General features: G+C 47.6%; 1 protein-coding gene across 1 annotated transcript; it reads right to left on the bottom strand.

Annotated features, from left to right (window-relative positions):
• Window positions 1–1,000: 1,000 nt before the first annotated feature.
• EDA2R (ectodysplasin A2 receptor) lies at window positions 1,001–12,788 on the bottom strand. Its single transcript, XM_067549678.1, has 9 exons — window positions 12,655–12,788; window positions 11,346–11,456; window positions 10,216–10,394; window positions 9,989–10,074; window positions 6,077–6,241; window positions 3,748–3,873; window positions 3,122–3,268; window positions 1,924–2,453; window positions 1,001–1,048 (listed from the first exon to the last, which is right to left on the bottom strand). The coding sequence occupies exons 1-9, from the start codon at window positions 12,700–12,702 to the stop codon at window positions 1,001–1,003; spliced, it is 1,440 nt and encodes a 479-aa protein (XP_067405779.1). The 5' UTR covers window positions 12,703–12,788.
• Between the last annotated feature and the right edge of the window lie 432 nt (window positions 12,789–13,220).

A 13,220-nucleotide genomic window follows, 5' to 3' on the forward strand; every position in this document is an offset into this window, starting at 1 on the left:
CACGCACATCTCCCAGCCATCACCAGCATGAGGAAGGGCTCAAGCAGCAGTCGAGAGAGAGAAGTTCGCGGAGTGAGCACTCACAGACGCATGGGGCCATCATTCTCATGCAGGATGTTCCTGCGCGCCCTGTGATGCTACCTCAAGATTCAAAGGTCACCTCCACACAACCCACAACAGTGGGTAGGAAACCATGTGGCTGCCTCATTGTCAGATTCCCCCAGCCAAAACTGTGCCTGGAGTTCCCCTCCCCCTGCATGCTGGGGCAGCAAGGTGCGTTTCCCCTCGCACTGGCAGTCCTGGGCCTGGCTCAGAATGAAGTGATCCCAGAGTAGGAGCAAGGCATCAAAGCGCTGGAGTCGCAGTAGGACCTGGGCCAGGTCCGGAACAGTGACTGTGTCTCCTACGGAGGCAAGGTGAGTGACGAGCTGCTTGAATCCAGACATCCTGCTCACCAGATGTGATGGGACTCCCAGATGCACACCCACGTGGCTGAAATTCTTGAGTCCAGATGAGCAAGGGTCCAACTGGAAGCCAAATGACAGCACCAAGAAGTGGAGATGTGCTATGGGGAGACCTGTTGATGGCAGCAAAGTGAGGTGAGAGCTTGTATACCCAGCTAGGGAAGGGTATCCTGCAGATAACACCACCTTCTGCCTGACCTCCCCATGGTGGGAACCTCTGCCAAGGGGCACCAATGCATTTCATGTCAGTGTTTAGCCTCATGCCAACCTGGCTCTCAACCCAGGGGAGTTTAATCCTCACTGTTAATAGAGGTAAATGAGGTGCCTGTTCCCCCGCCCCACCCACATTGAAAGGAGCATCAGGGAATGGCTTGTCTGAATTAAAAACCTTAATTAAAAAAGTAAGGCCACAGGCCCAGTGAAAGAGGGTCAGCCACAGTCATTATGTTGACTGTCAGTGCCTATGGTCTGCCTCCACCTGAATCTCTAGGGAGCAAGGGCATGCCTGGAAAATGCTGCCCAGACGTTCACTCACCTTATGTGGCACTGCTAATCTCACTCACAAGGCTCAGGACATCATCCACCTGCTAAGACAAAGACCCCAAGGATTGGGGAGATTCATCAGAGAATGAGAAACAACCACAGGTGGATCTTGTCAACGTGCCACCAAGAGGAGCTGCCATGCATTAGTAGTGGTCTGGGTATTTATATTCAGGACATCACCACTCAGTTAGGGCAGCAACTCTATTAAGACGCTCTAAGTTCTTCCAACAAACCACCATCTAAATAAACAAACACTCGAATCTAAGCCAGTAAGTTAATTACCTGCTGGACATTTTTTAGACTTGAGTTATGTTAATCACTAATCCATCACAACCTGGTGAGGAGACCAGATGGCTCAGGGGACTGGGAAGCAGAGCCTTTCACCACCAGATCATCTTTCCATACTGGCAACTAAGATTGATTGCTAGGTGATGCAAGGATCAGGGGAAGTGCACAGATCATGCTGAGTTAAGGATGTGCTTGGACTTTGCCAGGCTGGGTATCTGAACCCAGCCTAGGTCAGTAGTGACTCAATATTACTACCATCTGACAGCGCTTTTGTGGCCCTTATGAGATGAGTTGGTGGGTCTTGACCAGTTCTTTGTAAACAGAAAAAGAACCACAACTGGCTGCTTTCCTTGGTCTCACTAATGAGAACACCAGTTAGTTTAATGGTGGATTTGTTATGTGCTATCCTGACCAATGGGAACGGGGCTGCATCCCTTCCCAAACTCATATCACACAGGTCACTGAATGGCAGATGGAGAGGTCTTTTGGTCACTACCAGCCAGTGCTGGATCTGAACCTGCTCAGAGATGAAAGCTTTTGTACCCAAGCCCCTCTGCTATCCTGTCCCTCCCTGTGTGAGGCCCATAGTAGCTGTTATACAGAGGGGGGCGAGCTGGGAGGAACTTACAGGCTGCTCCCCACTTTCAGCAGCGGGATTTTGGAAGGATGAGGATGACCCCCGGGCAGGCTCCAGGACAACTTCACTGTGTGTTATCATAGGGGCACCACACAGGGGCACTTCAAGGGTTAACTCATCTCTTTGTCTCCGGACCCTCTGAGCCGCCTGCTTCTCTGCATCCTCCTGGCTTTTGATGCCCATGAACTCGACCTGGGTGGAGAATTTCTGCAGGTCTAGCTCAGTGCACTCCACCGGGGCATGGGGCCACCTGGGCTGCATCTCTGAGGCACATGAGAGAGGAGTCAGGGCCTCTGAGAACCCAGCTGGGCCCTGCCTGGCATCTGAGGATGACGAACCCCCCACAAAACAGTCGCTGCACCCCGAGTTCCTTATCAGGGGTTGGGTCTCCAAGATGCTCCTCGCTAGCTGGGATTTGGGACTGGGCCTGACGGCAATCACCTCCGAACTGGACTGGAGTGCAGGGATTTGAAGGCCTATGGCTTCACCATCCGAAATGAAATGAACCGGTTCAATGGGACCTGGAACCAGAAAAACCTCGTGGTTTAAAAGGAAGTGGGTTCTCCCTACACAACCCTCCCCACCTGCTGGGGCCTGGGCCTCTCTCCAATCAACCACTCCCTTAAACCCCATCTCCCATGGGGCCTTGAACTGCAGCTGCCTTTCTCCAGCCATAGAGGAACCAACAGGACAGGTGGCAGTGAGCACTGCAGAGCAAAGCAAGCCTCCCCCCATCTTCCAGGTGCCAATAATCAGCCCCCAGGGTCACCATCCTGCAACAGCCAAGTACTCTCTTCTCCCCAACCCACACAGTCCTAGGAGAGAGAGAGAGAGAGAGGCACTGAGGCTGGAGAAGTGGAACCTACGTGTTCCTAGGATCAAAGTCTTCTGAGTTCAGAATCCTCCCCAGGCTTCCATCTTTCACTCAGAGCCTAGAGGAAGGTTCCTAGCAGCTCTGGGCTCCATCCACCTCGATTGTCCCAGAGACTGGAGCACAGGGGGCTGGCCCTGGCAGTAAGTGATGCTGCCTGATAGCAGCAGAGATTTTGACATCCCCCCTCCCCCCATGAGTTGCTCCTTCCTGCCTGAGGAATGGAAACGGAGCAGATGTTAGGGTGTGGTGGTCACAACCCAGCCTGACCCTCCCCCCAGACCCCTAGTAAAGCAGCTGAGCAATGAGAAAAGTTACCTTCTGCTTGCCCGGAGCAAGGGCTCAGATTCTTCACACCTAAGCAGCAGGAACTAGACATTTGTTCCTCACAGGGAAACCTGCTTGGCAAGGCTGAGGCCCGGAACAGCACCCTCTGGGCTGAGAAACTCTGGGTCCCCAGAAACACTTTAAAGGATAAAGAGAAACAGATATCAGCAAAGACCTGGCTTATTTTCCCAGAATGCACTAGGCCATCTGGTATGGTTATTTATTTGGTGACTGTAAAAGTCAGGGGCAATTAGGCCTTACGGAGCGGGCTACTTCCGTGCAGTGTTCCCCATGCAGCTGTGCCAATGCACCTCAATCTTATCTCTCTGACCTACTCTGTTACCCTGTCGGGAACCTGATTGCTGGTTGTTAGAGCTATATGTGACCCCTGTGTGAACTTTAGGGCTCAGGGGGCTGAGTGCAGAGAGTTAGAGTGTCGGGTGCAGAAATCTAAGGTACCGTCTGCACCAGGGGCTAAGGGCCACGTGCAAAACGACGGGAAAACAATCTATAAAGGTTCTGCAGCCCCAAAACTGTTGGCTGTCCGTCATAGTGGCAGTCAGTTGCACGCGTACCCACCTGCTGGAAAGAAGAAGAGAAGGAAGAAGTTAACTTACCTGAGTCCTGGAGTCCATTGGTGTTCCTGTGTTCCTGATCCTGTGTCCTTGTTCCTGCATCCCTGATCCCGTGTTCCTGAGTCCCACTCTTGGTCCCAGCATCCATCCTTTCATCCCCGTGTGTTCCTGTTGTGAGTAATACCCGTTTAGCTATTAGTTTCTCAGCTTATGCCTACGAGGGGAGTTGGTTCTAATTCTCATGTAATAAATAAATCCATTTCCTTGTTCAAATAATGCTGTGAGTGTCCTGATTAGAGGAGCGAATGATAGATGTCACAGTCTTTGGAGAGAGCACCTGGGGTCAGCCTAAAATAAATTTTAAACTGTTCACTGGATGTTACCCTGGGTATAAACAGGACCATCGGCCGTGGGCCTAAGTGAGGATTTGATTCAATCAGCCCTCAGGATATATTTGGTAACAACTCCTCACTGCTGTTTTCCTCATCCTCTTAATTGTTTCATCCCCTGCTGTTCCAGTCTTGGCCCCCTCACCTCCAAAAACTGCCCAAAACTCCTCAGTATTGACCCTGTTGCCTGTCAGCTCTGTGTTCTTGGGGAACCAGGGCACAAAACCCCTACTCTCTCTGGCTCACCTGAATCCCCCCCAGCCTCTGCTTGAACCAGAAACCAAAAGCAATGAAAAGGCAGTGAGACACATCTAAACCCCTCCAAACAAGGGTGATAGGATTAAGGCAACTCCCCTAACCTCATCTACATCAAAGATGTAAAAAGGAGGCATCTCAATTAGCACATCAAATGGAGAACAGAAACCTCATCTACATCGAAGATGGAACAAGAATTAGCATGCTGAATGGAGAACCAAGCTCCAAAGCAGGAACCGCACTGAACTCTGGGATTGGCAAAGCAGGGACGCACTGCATGATGGGAGATCTCTGATCCTGATGTAAATGAACCCACACCTGCACACACCCAGCTCCGCAGTTATCAGACCATTCTAGTTATTGATATGCAAAACACTGAATCTGCCTGATTGCATTGTGAGCTCCCTCAAGGAACACTGCCCATAGCCAGGAATGATCAGCTCCTTTCGTCCAGCATAAAGAAAACCACTCTGGGATACTTCTCTGAGACATTGTTTACCCATAAACAAACCTGGTTCTGATGCCTGGATCCAAATGCTGCATCAGCTCCACTGGAACTTCCCCTTTTTCTGACGATCATGTTTGGGGCTCTGCCTGTCTCAAGCGCTCCAGACCCTAAGCTGAACAGCTGTCTTCTGCGAACCTTTGAGCTGCATCGAGTGGTGAGACCCCCCCAATCTTCCCCCAACATACACTCTCTCTCTCTCTCTTTTAGTCCAGGTATAACTTTCTACTTTTGTAATCAAACCTGGGCTAGCTTTCTCCAACACCCCAACTGAAATTGTGTAGTATTGTAAGCACTTGATTGTTTTTCTCTCCTTGTATGGTTTTACTATTAGTATCATAAGTTTTATATACCTGGCAATAAACTAACTGTTATAATCAAGCTGGTTGCCACTCTCTCTCTCTCTCTCCAAACTTCATTTACTCTTTTGTGTTCTTGGCTTCCCTATCTTGCTCTGCAGTAACGCTTCTTTTACCTAAGCCAAAGATCCCTATGCAGTTTGCTCATCAAGGAGGTTACTACTAGAACAATTGTAGAGTGGTGAGGGGCAGCTGAGAAGTGCTGCTCTGCCTACCCTACAGAGTCCAGGGGCATATAAAGGTGGCAGCTGAAAGTGCTGTTTGACCCAGCCTGATTGAGTCCAGGGGCAAATAAGGGGGGCAGCTGAAAAGTGCTGTTCGGACCCAGCCTGCTAAGAAGTGTGCTCTATTCTGGTGCGGTGCAAAGGGGCATATAAGGGTGGCCGCTGAAAGTGCTGTGTCACCCAGTCTGCTGAGTTCAGGGACATATAAGGGGTCAGCTGAGAGTGCTGATAGCCCGGTCCACTCAGACGCACTCGGTTAATCTGGAATGTGTGTGTGTATATGTGGGGGGTTTATTTGAATCTGGTGCTGGAGGAACCCAGCCCTGAAAACCTTAGGTCCTGCAGAATAGCTCCATTGGGAGGGGACTTGTAACCATATGAACACACAAACAGTACATTAATAGAATCACACACCCCCTTCCAGGAAGGTAAGCCTAATAAATGAGCATACCCCAAGGTGACGGGCAAGTCTGGTAACAACCCAGCCTGGGAAAACCCTAGAAGAGAAAGCACTAACCTTGACAGAGACAAGCCGGCACACTGGTTGAATCTGACCCCTAACATCCTCCTCCCTGCCATTTCTAGGGAAAAGGGGCAGGGAAAGGAGGACCAGAGGGATGCTGTGTTGCATTAACTCACCTCGCTGGCACTGGCTCTTCCAGAAGCGCTTGCAGTAGATGACAGAGAACGCCAACAACACCAACACTATAGTGACCAAGGCACTGCTGATTAGCACTAGGAGGGCGGTCTCCTGCAGGGGTTCTGTGGGGATCACTACCTTCACCAGGCTAGTCTTGGAGCTGCCTGCAAACATACCAGCCAAAGACAGAGGTCAGAATCCCATCACCACACGGTGTGTTGCAAGATGGTACAGAGAAAAAAGAAAACAGGACCAGGGCAGCACTGGTCCAGCCTGGAGAGGTTAGTACATGAACAGTTACAAGGATATTAAACACATACATCCAGATGTCCCTTTGGACAAGAGGTCTCAACCTGGAAGTTAATATTATGGATAATGGGTAAAATTTTTAAAAGCACCTAAGGGGCTTAGGAGCCTAATTCCCACTGACAGTCCAAGAAAGTTAATAGAATTAGGTCTTGTCCACACTACAAAATGAAGTTGACCTAAGTTAGGTCGATGTACAGGTTCATGTCCACACTATGCCCCCTCTGTCAGTGATGTACGTCCTCACCAGAAGTGCTTTCACCATCTTAACTGTGTGGGGTACTGAAAGCTGGAGCCCCCCCCACCCCAATGGAGCTATTGACCCTGGGGCAGGAGCAGGGGGGGAGGTCCAGCTGTGAGTCCCACCCTGGGCTGACAAAGCCAACAGGTGATGCAAGTAAACGCAGTGTCTACATAAACACGGTCACCCTAGCTATATCGACCTAAGTGCTATGCCTCTCCTGAAGGTGAAGTTATTAGGTCAGAATTCTTCTGATACAGCTAGCTTAATATACTTCAAAACAAGGACTAGATATTTAAATGAATAAGCACAGCCTCTACAAGGACACAACGATCCTCAATCTTCATGTTTCAGGGCAAAACATAATTTGCAGCTGGAGTCAGGAGGAAATTTTCCTTTGCACGTGACCCGTCCATGCCTAGGGTAGACCACCTGAAAATACCAAGATCAGGGCAGGCTGCAAAAGGAGAGCAGATTCTCCCAGCACTGGTGGGCAACACAGAAGTCAGACTTCCCAACCAGCCACAAACAATGCTTCTGATTCCCCACACTGGTTATCAAGAAGCTAAAACAAAATATCCACAGCTCCCTTTACTGCATTTCAATCTCTGGCTCCCAATCAGCCACTAGGTCGAGTAAAAAAATTAGTTATTTATAACTCTGTGTCCTTTACCAAAAAAGTTTCGCCTGACCCCAAAGGGTCAGCCAGATTACCAGATCTGGTACAACCGACAAATCCTCAATCAGCATAAGCTGAGAGGTACTTTCTGCCTGCTCCACAGACAGTACACTGGAGACAGTTTCTCCCTTAGCAGATAAACTGCTTTTCTGAATAGACAAGCCGGTATTTTCCACAATTCCAAGGCTAGAGACACTCTCTTTCTTGTCACAATATACCTGGCTAAATTCAGACAACTGCTTATAGTTATCCACCTCCCCGACCCCCTTTCACAAATTTCCCTATTGATTACAGGTAACATAGAAGATTTACATTCATACTCTTTCTGGGACTGGTTTATGACGTTAACCAGGTTACATATATTTACCATATCAGTATCAAACATACCAAAATTGTTATAAACTGGAAAAATTCTCTCCCAATCACTGTTAAGAGGACATGGACTTTCTGAAAGATATAGTTTCTGCTGTTCTTTTACTACTTTGATTTCATGTTTAAGTTTGGATACTCTTGCCTCAGGTTCCAGTTCCAGCCTTCTGCATTCCCGGGCTCTCTCTTCAGCTTGTTTGGCCCTCTCGTTAGCTCGCTGGGCTCTCTCCTCAGCTTCTCTTTCTATTTCAGCCATTTTTTGTTTTCCCCACAAGCAAAGTTCTGCCATTTCTTTCTCATGCTGAAGACGCAGGCTCGCTCTCAAGGCTTGCAGCTTGATTGCTTTATCTGATTGTGAATTGTTCATCCTGACTAAGGGTATGTCTATATTAATGGCGGTAAAGTCGCCGCCGACAGATCGACCTTTCTGGATCGATTGAGCAGTCAGTGAAGATCCGCTCAAATCAATCCAAAAGTTGTCCTAGTTCAACCACCTCCACAAGTGGCGCGGTGCAGTGAAAACACTGCGCAGAACAGAAGCACAGCAGTCAACAGGAATTACGTAAACTACTCTGTGTAGCTTGCATAACTCCTGTCAACTGCTGCCAAATCGCTGGGTGAGTGTAGACCAGGGCTAACTTTAACCTTTAGCACCCTCAATATCAAATTTTAAAACTTGGAATAGCGTGAGCTTCTGAACCAAAACCCAAATGTTCTGGTTCTGTGGATTCTGCCATGACTAAGCCACTGTGACCCATCCGTGCCTAGGGTAGACCACCTGAAAATGCCAAGATCAGGGCAGGCTGCAAAAGGAGAGCAGATTCTCCCAGCTCTGGTGGGCGACACTGAAGTCAGACTTCCCAACAAGCCACAAACAGTGCTTCTGACTCCCCCAAACCGGTTATCAAGAAGCTTAAACAAAATATACACAGCCCCCTTTACTGCATTTCAGTCTCAGGCTCCCAATCAGCCACTAGGTCCAGTAAAGAGATAAGTTATTTAAAACTCTATGCTCTTTACCAAAAAGGTTCTCCTGACCCCAAAGGGTCAGCCACATTACCAGATCAGTGTAAGTTTGGATCTTACCCAAAATACCATGCTGCTAGCCAATCCTTTAGAAACTAAAACTAAAGGTTTATTATAAAAGGAAAGAAACAAACTATAAGAGAAATGTTAAATGATTAAAGCAATCACATAAAAAGAAATGATTGGAAAGTCCATATATATCAGGTTTCCAGTACAATTGTGGAGTTTGCAGGCTTGTATAGTCCCTCTGGTGTACATCCAGTACCTGGATGGGTCTCTCAGTCCTTTGATTCACAGCTTCAGTTGCAGATGAGTTGATCCAGAGGTAGGTGAAGAAAGACTGAAGAAGACTGAAGACAAAATAAATGTGGTGCTGCTGCCTTTTATGTCCCTTGGTCTTTGCCATGCTGCTTGTGGAAATTTAAAGAAATAAGATGGAGTCCAGGGTCACATGAGTAACTCGTCAGGTGTATCCCTGGCTTCTCCTCCTGGGCCCATTGTACCTGTGAGTTTCCTTAATGGGCCATTAAGCAGGCTAGTGCTGTAGCCATCCTGTCTGGGGTGTCGCCCAGAAACACAGCACAAGTTGAAATACAGATACATCAAACATATCCATAGCTTTCAATACAAATATGACACATAAACAAACAATATCATCATACTTAGCAAATTAGAATCTCTCTAACTGTATCTGACATGGCCTATCTCATATGAACTATTGTGATTATCAAATATTGATGTTAAATAATATCATAAATGGTCCCCCTAATTTAGCCAGCGTCACAGCACACTTAGGGTAAGTGTATACTATAGAACTACTTCAGTTCAACTATGTTATTTAGGGGCGTGAAAAATCTACACCCCTGAGTGATGTAGTTATACTGATCTAAGCGTGGGTGTAAACAGCGCTATGTGAACGGGAGAGCTGCTCCCATTGACACAGCCACCACTTCTCCCAAATGTGGATTAACTACGCTGACGGGAGAGCTCTCTCCTGTCGGCTCAAAGCGTCTTCATTAAAATGCTACAGTGGTGCAGTGCATTAAAACAATGCTGCGTTTTAAGTGTAGAGCTGCCTTTAATTATACGATGTGGGTTTATGCCTTCATTTAAAGTGTGTACCAGTGGCCATTGTCAGGGATGGGGGATACTGAATTACATGCACTACTCGCCCACGCCACTGCGCCACTCCTCCCACCTCCTGTGACTCCTTTACGGCTCCCCACATGCCCTGTGACATGATATGTTATACAATGAAAGGCAGCAGGCTGGAGTGCTGCTGGTACATACACTGAGGTTCAGAGGAAGGGGTCTGCTTAGTGCAGGGGATGCATTCCAGATCCTGCAGCCCGCCAATCCGGGTTTTACTGTAGAACCTGCCAAAGAAAAAGTGGAGAATGAACTAACAACAGGACAAAGGTATAAGGGAATAATTTATATCATCTCTTTGAACAGCACCTCCCTGTGCCCTCCCAGGTGCATCAGCTGCTGGTGTTCCAGCTGCCAGCTATACTCACCCTGGTAGACATTTCCCACAGGCTGCATTGGAAGTGGCAGTGCAGTTGGATTTCTGGACACGGTTGATGAGGGGGCAGGAAAGACAAGGTTTACAACCATGATGCCCCCAGCTGTCCTTAAACCTCCTGGGAGGGCAAGCAGTGCACCGTGCATCTATTCCTTCACCATAGCCACACTCCTGCAAGAGACAAGGGCAGGTCCATGACTGAGACAAAGAAATTGCTTTGGATCCAAAGACACCACAATGGGAAGAAGCTGGCCCATTCTCTAGGGGCAAACGGCTTCTCTTCAGTGGGAGAGAATTCTCAGTTGCCTTTCACGCTCTGGGGATCTCACATCTTTGCACTACACTGAAGCAGATAGTGGTACTGTGCCTATGCAAACAAACGGGGCAGCCATTCTGCACTCAGCAATAGCTCACACATTGCCTCAGTTAGTAGAACTTGTTTTACTGAGGGGGGGATGCTATGCCCTGGGTGAGCTTCTGGCAGCTGGGATGAAACCTGGGATCTAAAAGTATGAGTCTCTACTGCCTGAGTTAGTCAAGGCTATAGCAAGCTCACAAACCTCAGTGGAGTGTGTAACTCACACCCATTCAATATGGCGCTCTCTGTCCCCCTCTAGTGGTGACTAGATCACATATAGAGGTTGATGAGTCTATAGTGTTGGCCAACAGAGCTAGGTCTTTTAGCTCAGGCAGTAAAGGCTCATATTTTTAGAGCCAGAGGTCCCAGGTTAGATACCTGCTGCCAGTGACCCACACAAGGATATTGTGTAACCCTGACTGGGATGCCAGAGTTATCCATCAGAGGGATTTTTTACTTCCATTGGGAGCTGGAGATGATAGACCCCTCTTGGCCTTTACGTAATAAGATGCATCAATTTTAAACCTCTCCTCACTTATTGGTACTTCTATCTTCCCAATCTCCTATCCCCATCCCTGCATCACCTATCATGATAATTGGAATGATCTAATATCCCTTACCTATGAAGCGCTGTTCTTTTTATAGGCACAGACACCCATATCAGAAAAAACTCTAAGACTATCCTTCCAGTAAAGGCTAGCAAAGGATTCATCTAGTATCACCAGTGCCAACAATCCAGGTTCACCCCAGAGCAGCCAAATTACCTTGGAAAGCTCCCATCCAGGGCCACACTCCCTGCAAAGAATACACTTCCTGCGCTCATCCAGATACTCGTTCTCTTGGCATTCCATTGGGCTTAGAGCGGCACCTTGAACCTGAAAAAACAACTGGGGTTACCACAAGTTCCAGAACATTCCTGAGCTGAACCAAGCATGACCTTTATTGGGCAAAAGCTTTCTCTTTGGAAGGAAATTTTGCCTGCATTCCTTGCCCACCCCAAATTACCATTTACTTTAGTAGATGCTTGTGTTGCACAAGGAACTTTGGCAAGAGCAAAGCCATGTGCCTTCTTCCCAAAGGACAGTATGAGGTGCAACAAGCTAAGCGGACAGAGGAGGGACTTAAGTAGCAAGTCATGCAGCTGAACTGTCCACTCCTTGTGCCATTTGGTGGCATTTACAAGTGAAGTGAGGTGCAGTCAGTTTTTATTTCTAACCTCATGCTGGACACTCTGGTCAGTGATGATTTTTAAGTCACAGCTTCCTTGATGGAAGGTCAGTAAATAGTTCAGACCATATAACTCATTATCCTGGTCTGCCAAAAACAGGATTATTCCTACTTTAGAAGTATCACAAAGATCTGCATAAATGGAGCAGTGGGAAGTGCCGCTAATGTGGTACCCATGTCGGCAGAGGGGACCAAATTGGATGGAGCATGCAAAGTAGATGTTCAATCCCAAGTTTTAGGTGGGTTGGAGTTGGAGAGAGGCAAATGCCTCTTCAGAGGACCTCATGTTCCTGTGATTTGAGGTGAAAACAGAGCAGGGGAAGATAAGTTAACTACACAGTCTTGGGTCACTGGGGCAGAAGGAATTTGGGGATATGTAATATGGGGCACAGCACATAGCAAGGGATAATTATCAGGTTCTCTAAAGGACTAAAGCCACAATTTATACTACTGGTCACGATGCTGCCACCCAAGATTTTAATGCAGAGAATGGGATTCATGGCCAGAACGTAACACAAGACACAAAACTGATTTGAATCCTCAGCTGCAAACTAAACAGAACCAGTCCAAGTCTCTAGGTAAGGCTTTCCCCACAGACTTATGGCCTGGTCATGCAATCCTTGGTGAAATCCTGGACCTATTGAAGTCAATGGCAAAACTCCTATTGACTTCAACGGGGCCTGGATTTCAGCCCCCCACCCCCAACTCATTTGGAATTTTGGCCATGCAAGGAATGCAATCTAGAGAGACTGAAGCACAGAGAGAGAATTTAACAGAAATCAAACTGGAACTATTAAAGCATTTTATGCAGAGTTTTTAGTTTGTTTGTTTCAAGTGGATTCCTACCTCAGTGACAAGAAATAGAGTAAAAACCAGCACTGAGCCTCTCTTCATGTCACTTCTCTCATAACCTCATGCAGCAAATCAGGAAAGGAATTAGTAACGTCGTGTTTGCCTCATGAAGTCAGCTCACTGGAATCTAAACATTATAGAAGAGTACAAAGGGCTTGACAAACATGCTTTCAAAGGAAGCCACTTTTATAACTTGAAACAATTCAAAAATGGGCAGAGTGCAAGTTTTTGTCAGCCCAACCACGGGCCTTATTAGTCAAAGGATGACCTGGCTGATATTCACATAGCAGGGCCTAGTAACGTACTGGAAAAGATGATGTTAAAGGAACAGACATGAACACTCCCCATTTCTATTCCCCCCGCCCCTCCCCAAACACAACCCATTTCTATCTATTTCGCCATTAGAAACTGTAAATGAAAAGTGCCATCAGTAAATGTTCCTTGCTATGCCTTATCAGCCCTCTCAGGTCTGATTTCCTATCACTCTCATGAGCCATATGCAAAGTAGGCTGCACTTTGGAAGTGGGTTGTTGACCAGGCTTTTCCTACTATCCAAACAA

The sequence above is a fragment of the Emydura macquarii genome, unplaced genomic scaffold (assembly GCF_026122565.2).
Source record: "Emydura macquarii macquarii isolate MOO-44397 ecotype Brisbane River unplaced genomic scaffold, CSIRO-AGI_Emac_v2 contig_1253, whole genome shotgun sequence".
NCBI lineage: Eukaryota > Metazoa > Chordata > Testudines > Chelidae > Emydura > Emydura macquarii.

Coding starts and splice junctions, on each gene's coding strand:
- EDA2R (XM_067549678.1), bottom strand. CDS start 12,702: ATGAAGAGAGGCTCAGTGCTGGTTTTTACTCTATTTCTTGTCACTGAG. Junction 11,457..12,654: donor CTCTATTTCTTGTCACTGAG/GTAGGAATCCAC, acceptor TTGTTTTTTCAG/GTTCAAGGTGCCGCTCTAAG. Junction 3,269..3,747: donor CAATGGACTCCAGGACTCAG/GTAAGTTAACTT, acceptor TATCCTTTAAAG/TGTTTCTGGGGACCCAGAGT.